General features: G+C 35.1%; 1 protein-coding gene across 1 annotated transcript; it reads left to right on the plus strand.

Moving 5' to 3' along the window:
* The first annotated feature begins 8,367 nt into the window (after positions 1 to 8,367).
* Positions 8,368 to 9,300, plus strand: LOC110289510 (olfactory receptor 4C16). Its single transcript, XM_021155741.1, has one exon. It carries the CDS (start codon positions 8,368 to 8,370, stop codon positions 9,298 to 9,300), a length of 933 nt encoding a protein of 310 aa, XP_021011400.1.
* Positions 9,301 to 13,043: the final 3,743 nt, after the last annotated feature.

Consider the following 13,043-nt stretch of genomic DNA (forward strand, 5'->3'; position numbering starts at 1 on the left):
CTAGCTCTCTCCTCTGAGTTTCAGTGGTCAGAGCTTTCTCTGCAGGCAAGGTCTCCTCTTTCAGGGAAGGTGCATAGTTATCTGGTGTTTGGACCTCCTCCTGGCTGAAGATGAAGGCCCAAAACAGGATCTTTCCCAGAAGCTGTGTTGCTTTGGCCTGTCACAGAAGCCGTTGTTTCAGTAGTCCACACTCTCATCTGTGTAGACTACTTTCCGCGGAGTCTCAGAACCAAGGTGACTCCCGCAGAACCTGAGGCAGAAGTCTCTTGGGCCAGGTGGACACCTGTGCTCTGACCAGGAAGGTGGCCGGTTGTCTGGAGCTGAAAATGGTGCTGCCTCCAAGAAACAGTTATTAAATCAAATGAAATTAAATAGAAAAGATACAAAATTAGATGCTTCTTAATTGTGCATGTTGTTCTTCAGAATAATTTTAAGTATAAATCTTGAAGTCCTTATGAAATGTCTGTAAACTAGGGAATGGATTCCATTTTCATGGCATCACATTACATCTCTACAAGTACAATAATGGCACACATGCTAGTAAATTAACCAAGTACTTTTTAAATTAAAAAAATAGGTTTAATGCACACATCATATAATGGAATTCATATGTGACACTGGTAAAATGACTAAGGACCTGAGGATAGTAGGCTATAGACAAAGGGGAAACACCTATCAATGTTATTTTGCTAAATGACCATAGTAATTAAATGACTCCTGATAAACTGTTATGGTACTCATAGAAAGTACCTTGTTCAGCCTTCATTAGAGAACCTACATTTTGCAGTAGATGCAAATTAATAGAGACGCACAACTGAAAAAATAAATACAGAGAGTGGAAAAATTTGAACACTTACTCCTAAACATCTCCCCTCAAGGTTAGAGGTCTATAAGGAAAAGGAGGAGGAAAAATTGTAGATGTAAGACATGGTAAACTAATGCAAGTTAACAGTCTTTCAAAATCCATAGGACTGATCCATGTATAAACTCACAGAGGCCCACTCCAAAACAAGAAGCTATATGTAACTGATCCTAATTGGCAAATAGATAATCTGTCTCATTCCCAGAAATGACCAATTCAAGAATTCTAATAGAAGAGAAAGTAGAAAAGAGCCTTAAACTCATTGGTATTGGGAGAATTTTCCTGAACAGAACACCAATGACTTGGGCTCTAAGATCAAAAACAGATAAATAGGACCTCATGAATCTGAAAAGCTTCTGTAAAGTAAATGTCACCATCAATAGAACAAATTGGCAACCTACAGATGGGGGTAAAAATCTTCACTAACTCTACATCTGAAAGAGGGTTAATATCCAAAATATATAAAGAACTCAAGAAGTTAACCTCCCCAAACCCAAAGAAACCAGTTAAAAAATGGGGAGCAGAGCTAAACAGAATTATCATCTGAGGAATATTGAATGGTTGAGAAGCACCTAAAGAAATGTTCAAAGTCTTTAGTGATCAGGGAAATGCATATCAAAACAACCATGAGATTCCACCTCACACAAATCAGAATGGCTAAGATCAAAAATTCAAGAGACAGCCCATGCTGGAGAGGATGTGGAGAAAGAGGAACACTCTTCTATTGCTGGTGGCATTGAAAACTGGTACAACTGCTCTTGAAATCAAGCTGGCAGTTCCTCCGATAATTTGAAATATCCCAGATAATAGTTCTACCTGAAGACCCAGCTATACCACTCTTGGGCAAATACCCAAAAGATGTTCCACCATATCCCAAGGACATGTGCTCCATCATGTTCATAGCAGCTTTCTTTGTAATAGCCAGTAGCTAAAAACAACCCAGGTTGAAAACAACCCTCAACTGAAAAATGGATACAGAAAATGCAGTACATTTGCAGGCAAATGGATGGAACTAGAAAATATCATCCTGAGTGAGGTAACTCCAACCCAGAAAACATACGTGGTATGTACTCTGATTAGTGGACATTAGCCAAAATTACAGAATACTTAGGATACAACTCATAGACTCTAAGAAATGTAACAAGTAAAAAGGTCCAAGGGACAATGTTTCAATTCCACTTAGAAAGGGCAAGGAAACAATCTCTGGAGCTTGGGGATTGGGGGGAGAAATCTGGATGATAGAGGGGAGGAGGATGGGGAGGGGAAAGGGTATCAGGATCAGGTTTGAGGGGGGACAGAGTTAGAGAACAGGAGAGAAGGTCAGAGAGCCAGAGAATGAGTGGATATGACCAGAATGGAGGTGTGGGAGGTGGGGAAAACCCTCTACTCTATTAAGTACCAGAGACCTGGAGGTGAGAGACTCTAAGGACTCAAGGGGGGATAACCTTAATGAAAACACCCAATATTAGGGAAAGGAAACTTGAAGAGCACACCTCTAGTACATAGACAGGGTCTCAAGTGGAGGGACAGAGTTACTAACCTACAGTCAACATTTCAGACCCAGAACTGTTCCTGTCTAAAAGAACTGCAGGGACAAAAAAGGAGAAAAGACTGAAGAAAAGGCAGTTCAATGACTGGCCAAAATTGTAATCCATCTCATGGGAGGGCACCAAGGTCTGACACTATCACTGATGCTATGATGTTCTTACAGATGGGAGCCTAGCATGGCTGTCCCTTACCATGCAGCTGACTGAAACAGAAGCAGATACTTATACCCAACCAGTGAACTGAAGTCAGGGACCCCTATGGTTGAATTAGGGGAAGGGTTGAAGAAACTGAAGGAGGGAGTGACCCCATAGGAAGACCAGCAGTCTTAACTTACCCAGACCCAAGAGAGCTCCTATAGACTGAACCAGCAACCAGAAGCATACATGGGCCAGTCTGAGGCCCCTGGCACAAAGATAGCACAGGTCTCCCTGGTCAGGCCTTAGGGAGAGAAGATATGTTTAATCCTTGAGAGACTTGAGGCCTCAGGGAAGGGGGAAGACTGGGAGGGCATACCCTCTTGGAGACAAGGGAGAGAAGGAATGGGATGAGAAAGTGGGAAGGGGCACTGAGAGGAGGGCTAACAACAAGAAGGTAAATAAATAAAATAAAAATTAAAAAATATATTTTAAAAAGAGAACTCTGTTTTGGGGAATTTTTTTGACAACTTTTATATTATTTAATTTTTATTTATTTTTGATTTCTGTTGTTGAAAGGGAGAGTGAGAACATGAAGCTGATTAAGGAATTTGGGAGGATCTAGAAAGATTTTATGGAGGGGAAACATAATTAAATATATATTTTATAAAAATTAAGTAAGTAGTAAAATAAATTAAAGTAAATAACATGACATTTTGCATTATAGGAGCTCAAAAGTTTATCTACTAATACCTTCAGTGATAGCTAAAGATTCTTGTGAGAGCAGTAATGTTTTTTCACTAGCCATTTATTTCTCTACAGTATCATTATTTCCTATTTTCTACTAACTTCATCACCTACTTGTGTGTGTGTGTTTGTGTGTGTGTGTGTATGAAGTTTCTCACCCCATACTTTGCTTTCCATTTTGTTCCTGGGTGAGATAAGGGTTATCTTGGTGTTCTTCTGGGATCAAAAAAATACAAAATTGAACTTATAATATTATTCAGATGTCTCATCTAAAAATAATGATAACTTTAGGGACTCATTTCTTTTAGAATATTGATATGTTATATCATTATGTGTTAAAAATTCCCTTGGGATGCAAAAATATGTATTTGATTTACCCCGTACTCTAAGGGAAACTTCCTTCAAAAGGTGATGGACACACAATGGTATTAACTTGCTGAGCCGTCCAGCTGGTAAGTGACAGAATTGTGCTTTTTGAGCTCAGATACTTATCACAGGTTAATTCAGTTTTTTAAACACACTTACAGTCTTAAATATGAATTACTCTGATATCCCATGAGCAGGCTATAGAAAAACATAACTCGACACTTTAAAAGTTTACTAGTATAATGAAAATCAAGTGAATTATAAACATTTAGGCAAAAATCGTACATTGATGTTGACCAGAGCTTTATGCAAACACCACTTGTGTGAAAAGCCAGCATGGTCAGAAGACAAGGATGTGTTACAGAAGTTAAACTTGACCATAGTTTATTGACACAGGGAGTGCAGAATAATTCTCAGATACTTTACTTTTGAGGTGGTGGTACAAGATGTGATATAACCTTGAGCAATAGATACCAGAAATTGATGGGAGATTTTTGTCTTGTCAACAATCAGAGGAAGGTTAACAAAGACTAGTGACTGTAAAGAGTCTTCTTAAAGATGCCAGTTTTTCCATCTCTAAATGACAAACCTGAATAGAGTATTATACTTTTATAGTTCTTCAATATCATGAGACTGTAATTTGTAGTTTATTCACACCTGAGGTTTATCTGAAAAGTGAACAAGTAAATTTCAGAGAATGTTTAGAATTAATGTAACTAAAAGACTAACATAACATGTGCAATATGTAATCTATTTCATAAGAGCATAAATTAATTACATGTAAGCACGAAAATAGTGAGAGAAAATGCTATGAGAATAGCAAGTGAAATTCTAAAAATATTTTTGGGTAAGAATCTTTTTTTCCATCCTCATTATTTGTTATCAGTCAATCTTTGTTTATTTGTTCGTTTTTTGCTTTTTTGTTTTTATTTTTCATATATTACATCAGGTTCTCCTTTCTCCTCTCCTCCTGTTTCCCCCATACACTCTTTCTCTGTTTCTCTTCAGAAAAGGGGTATCAACAAAATATGGCATGCCAAATTGTAATAAAACTAGGCAAGTCTGTGCATACTACAGGTGGACGAGGCAGTCAAGTAGGAGAAATAGGATTCTCAAAGCAGACAAAAGTGTCTGAAACAGTTCCCGCCTCCAGTGTTAAGAGTTCCACAAGTAATCCACGATACACAACCATAACATACATACGTATATGTAGAGGTCCTAAATCACAGATCCGTGCAGTCTCCCTGGTGTTGGTTTAGTCTCTGTGAGCCCAAGTTAGCTGATTTTATCACTTTTCTTATGGTGTTCTTGAATTCTTGGGTTTTTGTTTGTTTGTTTTGTTTTCTACTGAAAATACTCTCCTATGATTTACTCTTGACCATACAAAATTATTATGTCCTCTGCTTAGTGATATTTTAAAGGAATAATAACTACATATAAATTCCATGTTGTTTAAGGAACCAGTGTACAATGGCAAGGTGATTTCCACGTATCATTTCACCAGGAGAAAGAATATCACTGTTTTTTTTTGCAGTGGGAAGGATTAAAACTCCCAGAGAAATAATATGTTTTTCAATAAATAATTAAAAGCTATTTTTTTCTTGTGATAATGGTGACCTCTTCATAAAATTAAAGGGAGTGTAGGGATTCCCTAGAAGATAGAAAAGCAGTATAGCTGAATGAGAAAAGATAGGGACATGGGACAGTGTTGACGCTTCTAATGGGAAACCTGAAGGGCAGCATCAAGCTAAGTGAGTTGCTATATATTCTAGTCTACGTTTTCTGTTCTCCCCCTCTTCTGGGTAGTTTTTCATTCAGCTCTTTCTCATCACCTATAATGTCATCAACTCATTATCTGTTAACTGCTGCAGTGATTTCTTATAGCCATCCTTGAGTATCTCCAGGTGTCTCTCCAACATGCTGTTTTCAATCCAGTGCAACAGGTTTTTCACATTTGATGCCTTTTAAAACCTGCTGGAAGAACTTGTAATAATTCTGGACTTAGGGTTATGTGTACAGACATCCAGATAGATTTTTATCGAGGGGATGCAAAAATGTCAAGGTTATCTATATAAATCACCACAGCAGTTTCTGAAAATGTTTATTTTATGGATGCCAGAACTTTTAAAAACATAACATATATATCAGTTCTTGCTGCTAATCCTTCAGTTATTTAATTCTTGGAGCTTTCTAAAAAATAAATTAGGATCTTATTTTCTTCCTTTCATATGCAGTAGATTGGAACTTCAAGCAAAGTCAGGATTGGACTATAATCTAGTGTTAGAAAAATCACTAAAATAATCAGATAAATACTACATTTTAGGTGTTGGTGTACTGGTGATGTAGTGATGTATTTGCCCATGTGTGGAGACCAGAAGGTGATATGAGGATGTCTTCTTCAACTGCTTTCAATATTATGAAGTTCAGTGTGGCTAGAATTGCTGGGCATGAGTCCTGAGATCTGCCTATCTTGGTTTGGGCTTTAAGTACAATCCCTCATGCTTAGTTTTTCACAGGGCAGAGATTTGAACTCAGATAATCATGTCTAGCAAGCACTTCTCCCATTGAGCCATTACCCCAGTTCAAAGTACTACATCTTAGAAGTAAGTGATAAGGCTCAATATAAACTTTTATAGGTATGCATACATACAAGATGCTGAGTTTGCTGTAGTGTAGTGTGTTATCTTCTGAGCATAGATTTTCTACATATTTTTCCAGGAAATAAACTAAAGAAACATTCAGATAATTGCAGTACATTGCATTACATTAGTAAATTAGTATAACAAAACCTATGAGGAAAAACATTTCACAAATCAGAAATCATTTTCCTTATTATAAAAATCTTATTGAAAACATCTTTGGATGTTCTTTAAATCTTTAAAATATCAAGAGCTACATTTTGAAGAAGTTCTAGGGATAAAGATGATTTTGACTATTGATGAAAATAATAAAAATGTTATTAAATATAAAGGTTTGATATAGAAATATAACTTTTACCACATTTATTAAATCCAGTACTTTTAATTCTTCACATATAAAAAATTTGTGTATGTATTATTTGAGTATTATGAGCTTGTTTTAGAAATAAACTAAGGAGATACAGAGCAAACACTTGAAACATTATGTTCTCAAAGGTCTGATGAAAATGATAGAGGTGAATGCATTTTTCCTATTACCATATACACTATATATATATATATATATATATATATATATATATATAATTTTCGTGTACAAACATGCCATAGAGGAATCTAGTACAACAAATAAAAGTATAAAGTCATTTTAGTAATTAATAAAAACAACTCAATTCTTTTATAGCCTAAGAGCCTTGCCAAAATCACAGAAGCTACAATGAATAACTTTATCTGACAATTTCCCAAGAGTATTTTTGATTTATAGAAAGGGGAAAAACAACACAAGCAGAAAAGAAAATTTGCTAAAAGAAACCTAAATGTGTATAAGGAAAATTTTGTGTTTGCCTTGTCTGGTTTATCCCTTACTTTGACTAACAGCTCCAATATCATGCAGTGAATATATGGGTGGAAGCCTTCCATGTAGCTTATTAAATAGATTTCACTTCAAGTTAGGTAATTCTTACTATATGTGTCATCCAACATTATTTTGGGAAGAAATAATTGGATAAAATATTCTGTTTTAAAAGCAAAAATCATGAAAATATAATATTCCATATTAATTTTTAATTTGAAGTCTGGGTATTTAAAAATGACTTTAGAGGCAGAAACAAAAGGAAAAAAAGGAGCCAATTATGGACTATTTAACTTTTATCTTCTGCAAAACCATATCTTCATTTTGGTTCTATATTACTGCTCCATTCTAAGAACATGGTGTTTATTAAAAGCTATTGGGGATTACATGTATCTTCTAGTCCTTTGTCAGCTGATTCCAAAACATGTGAATAAGACTTCTATCATGAAAACATTAACAATTAAACAATAATATCTGCCATTTCATTTTATTTAAATGTAACCACTGGGCTCTAAGTGCTCTAAAATATGCTTCATTAACAAGAAAGAAGAATTAAAAGTGGTAATATTAATGATATTTCTAAATACCAAAAACTATAATTGTGACCCATTGACTATGTCAGGTAAGACATATCACAACATTTTCAGATTATTTGGAAGTTAGACATACTTATTTTCCTCATGTTTATACTGGAATATCTGAAAGAATCTTTATAGAGTTTTAAAATATTATATATAATCATTTCTTCAAATATGCTTAATGATATGTGAAAATATATGATATTCTTTATGGTGTGTTAGTATTAGGCATTATTTTGGGTTCATAAAACACCAAGGCAATCAAATATATATTAAAAGTTAAGTTGAATATGTGCTTAAAATGTGAAAAATTAATGATAAGAATATCACAAATCACATATTGTAATTCTATATCCTTCTAGTTGTAATATTAACCATAATTGTAATAACAGGGATTTGTATTTTAAAGGTTCTGTGGTAAACCTTTTCTAACCAATTTTGGGACTCATAACAGGGCAAATATATTGTCACTAAAATGCAGGAACAAGTATTGAATTACTTATTAAAAAATTACAGAGAGAATATCATTAATGAGTTTACTTTTGCTTAGCATAGCATCATATACCAACATCAAAATCAATGTCTTGTTTTTTTCCAGACAAAGTGTTTCACATTAACAATTTTGGATCACTAATGAGAAACAATGTGGCTGAATAACAATGTGACTGAATTCATTCTACTTGGTTTGACACAGGATCCTTTTAGGAAGAAAATCCTATTTGTTGTGTTTTTGCTTTTTTACATGGGGACATTACTGGGTAACTTGCTTATCATTGCTACAATCAAGACAAGCCAGGCCCTTGGGAGTCCCATGTACTTCTTCCTGTTCTACTTATCCTTGTCTGACACCTGCTTCTCTACAACCATAGCACCAAGAACAATTGTGGACTCTTTGCTTAAGGAAGCCTCTATATCTTTCACTGAGTGCATAATACAAGTCTTTACATTTCATTTCTTTGGCTGTCTGGAGATCTTTATCCTTATCCTCATGGCTGTTGACCGATATGTGGCCATCTGTAAACCCCTGCACTACATGACCATCATGAGCCGCAGGGTTTGTGGGGTGTTGGTGGCCATAGCCTGGGTGGGATCCTGTGTGCATTCTTTAGTTCAGATATTTCTAGCCTTGAGTTTGCCCTTCTGTGGCCCCAATGAAATTGATCACTATTTCTGTGACTTGCAGCCATTATTGAAGCTTGCCTGTTCAGACACATATTTGATCAACCTGCTTCTGGTATCTAACAGTGGAGCCATTTGTACAGTGAGTTTCCTCATGCTGATGGTATCTTATGTCATTATTCTTCGTTCTCTAAGAAACCACAGTGCTGAAGGGAGGAGGAAAGCCCTATCTACCTGCATATCCCACATTATTGTGGTCATCCTGTTCTTTGGACCTTGCATCTTTATATACACACGCCCTGCAACAACATTTCCTATGGACAAGATGATAGCTATATTTTATTCAATTGGTACACCTTTGCTCAATCCTCTGATTTACACACTGAGGAATGCAGAGGTGAAAAATGCCATGAAAAAGTTATGGAGAAAGAAAGTGGTCTCAGATGATCGAAAGTAAATGAGGTCTCCAGGTTATTTTCATAGTTTGCAATAAAGTAGAAGTCAATAAAACATTGTTTTTAATTAATGTTTAATATACTAGCTTCTTGGGGCATGAGGATAATAAGTTCATATAGTTAGGAAACAATGTGAAACAGTTTTGTTGAGTCAATTTTATGTAGTGGGAGAGAATAAGAAATACAATTAGGTACAAAGACCCTTCTTTGGTTTTTGTTCATGTTTGATGCTATATTTCTCACTCTCCAACATTTCTGTCCACCAATTGTGGCTGTCATTATATTTTTTGCCCTTTTCCATGGTGACCTGTGAAAGTCTGTCCTAATAATTATCTTTCTATATAATCCCATCATCTATTCAAAGTCTGATAAGGTTCACACATCACAGTTAGTTATTTTTTATTTTGGTGATATTAATATACATACAACATCCTTCATTTCCTTTCCTCTCTCAAAACCGTCCCGTTTACACTTAAGTGTTCTCCTTCAAATTCACTACCTAATTTTTTAAAACTCTTATTGCATCCATGCATGTATGTACATACATATACATTTCAATTGTATACTATTTTATAAAGTAATTTTAATCATACTTATTTTGTTCTCTAGAATAAACAGATTGTGGCTGATACAAATAACTGTAGCAAGGGCTAGTATAGGAGAAAGTACATACACTTGAAGAAATCTCTCTTCTCTTTGGGGATTGATTCAGATCTCTTACTGAGTGTTTACCTTGATAAAATACTAGAACACTAATAGGATACAGAGAAAAAAGTTTACTCTTGGGAATCTCTGATACACTCTTCCCAATATTCTATTCATAGTCATATTTTTCTTTTTTTTTAACACTTTTACTCTTCTTTTGATTGAACTCTTCTAACTTAATTATTAAGCATACTCTTGGACATACTAATTATAGTATATTCTTTATAAAACCTGTGTTGAATTTAGTGCAGCATATAGAGGATAGTTTTAGGTAGAGATGTCTATATTGGTTAGAATCAAGAGAACAATCAGGTGTATTGACAGGTTAAGCAAAAGCAGGAGACTCAAAGGAGTATTTCACAGTTTGAAACAAATATTTTATTTCAAATATAAATTACTTTAGGGAATTTTGAATCCAACTCTGAAGACAATATTAGTAAAGAAGAAATGAAAAATTTTACTTTACAACAGAAAATTAATTTCATCATTATTCACTGATATTCCAATATTGAAGAATATTAATGATAAAAATATTTCTAATTTCAATGTTTTCTTGTATATTTTTATTTGTAGAAAAAAATTAAACATGAATTATTTTACCATGAGACTATTACTTTCATAAACTAGAAAGTTGGACAGAAAAATTTATATTAGTTTTGTAATAACAGAACCCATGAAATTTTTTATTTCCTTTTTTTCTATTTCTTTAATTTTTTTCTCTTCTGCCTGGGATTGAACCTGGATCCTCACTCCTGTCAAGAGACATAATTCAAACTTAGCATTTCTTTATCCCAAAGTACTAAACATAATTAGTATGTTTAGGGGGGAGAGGTAAAAGAAATCTATACAATCTACAATAGAGTATATTGTTATGTGTAGTATATATCTCTTCCTTTTTCATTCTTTGTGTTTCAGTCTCAATATTGACTATCTTGTCCTCATGTAATAACTGGAGGCTGATGTTGTTGTTGTAGGAGTTTTCAGTTGTAAATTCTTGTTGGCACAATCATACTTGGTCCTTTTTCTTTTTAAGACAAGAAAAATAATGAACTTTGAGTGTAGACACATCCTTTTTATTTACATTACTTTATTATTTGGATGTTAGCATTTCATGCATATCTGTGCACTATGTATGTGCCTGGTAACCACACAGATATCAAATGAGAAGATTGGATCTCTGGAATTGGTGTTATGGATGGTATCGAACCTCAGTGTAGATGATGGGAATTATATCTGAATCTTCTGTGAAAATAACATGTATTTTAGCCACTGAGTCATCTTTCCAGCCCTATAGGTACCTTCTGAGTCTCATATTACTTTCAAACATATAAAGAACATAGCATCCCAATTTTTGCTGTCCTACATCTCCTGCAGCTCTTTTCAGTATTTTGCAATAAAAATGCAGATAAGACTGGATGTAAAACTTCTTTAGGTGTATTGATTAAAGTACACACTTCAGTGGAGGAAAGGATGGAAATCTGAGTAGTGAAATGGAAACATTGATGATGGGAAATGATAGCTTTGAACTGATTATTTATTTCACATCCATTGAGTGGTGATGAACAGCTTTCTCTTCCTTGAAAGAGAAGTAGGTTTTTCACAGCTAGACAATGTGTTTGTGTCTGAAAAGAACACATCATTCAGTCATGCTTACTTTCTAAATGAGCACATTCCTTATTACTTCTAATAGCAACTCAGTGAAACATCTCAGGGAAGCCTGTGTAGGAAAGTAGAGACCTCACTGATAAAGATATAAGTCATGCCATGAAATCATAGATTTCTTATAGGTGCTGTAAGCAACCTGATAGAAATTCAGTATCAGAATGAGTTATGAAGATTTTTCACAGAGGTTGTCAGACTACAATTCCATGTAGTAGAAGTTGACACAAGACATCCTGTCATGGTTTTAGCAGAATATGACTATTTCACTTGCTTGATCCTGAAAACACTGGGATGAATCCTTATTCCCTTTAACTCAGCCTGTGACTTTATTTAGCGATATAGATAATAATGATAAATTAGTCTATAATGTGAACCCTGTAGGCATACACATAGAAATGCTATGTGTAAATGATGACAGATTGAATTGATGCTTTTACAAACCAAAGAACTTCCACACAGGTCAATAAATACTCAGGATCTAAGTGCTGCATGGAACAAATTCTCTTCAGAGTCCTGAGCAAAAATTTATCCCACTGCTAGTGTGATCTCAAACTTTAACCTTTGAAACTGTGAGAAAATAAATTCTTATCCTCTAAGCCACCCACCTGGTGGTACTTAAGGACAGTCATTCAAACCAAGGAAACTCATCTGAAAAATTCTTTTGAGATTCAACCTCACACCAATCTGGATGGCTAAGGTCAAAAACTCAAGTGACAGTATATGCTAGCATGTTGAGAAAGAGAAACAATCTTCCATTGCTGGTGGTATTGCAAACTGGTACAACCATTCTGGAAATGAATCTGGTGGTTCCTCAGAAAATTGGAAATAGTTCTACCTGTAGACCCAGCTATACCACTCTTGTGCATATACCCAAAAGATGCCCCACCATATGACAGGGACACATGCTCCACCATGTTAATAGCAACCTAATTGTAATAGCTAGAATCTCGAAACAACCCAGATGTCCTTTAACTGAAGAGTAGATACAGAAAATATGGTTCATTTGTACAATGGAATATTATTCAGCAATTAAAAACAAGGACATCACGAAGTTTGCAAGTAAGTTCATGGAATTAGAAAATATCCTGAGTGAGGTAACCCAGACTCAAAGGTCATAAATCATATGTACTCAATGATAATTGAATATTAGCCAAAAAGTACAGAATACCTAGGATATATCCTACAGACCAGAAGAGGTGTAACAAGCAGAAATGCCCAAGTAAGGAAGCTTTACTCCCAGCTAGAAGAGTAAAGGAAATAATTATGGAGGGCAGAAGAAGGAGGCATCTAGGTGGGAGAGGGGAGGGGAGGGAGAAAGATACAGGAAAGAAGCCCTGAAGGACAAGAGAATGAATGGAAATAAGCACCCATGGACAGT

The sequence above is a fragment of the Mus caroli genome, unplaced genomic scaffold (genome assembly GCF_978045245.1).
Source record: "Mus caroli unplaced genomic scaffold, Mus_caroli_1 scaffold_2, whole genome shotgun sequence".
Taxonomy (NCBI): domain Eukaryota; kingdom Metazoa; phylum Chordata; class Mammalia; order Rodentia; family Muridae; genus Mus; species Mus caroli.

What these genes read in the sequence shown, in the direction of transcription:
- LOC110289510 (XM_021155741.1), top strand. Translation starts at nt 8,368, where the DNA reads ATGTGGCTGAATAACAATGTGACTGAATTCATTCTACTTGGTTTGACA.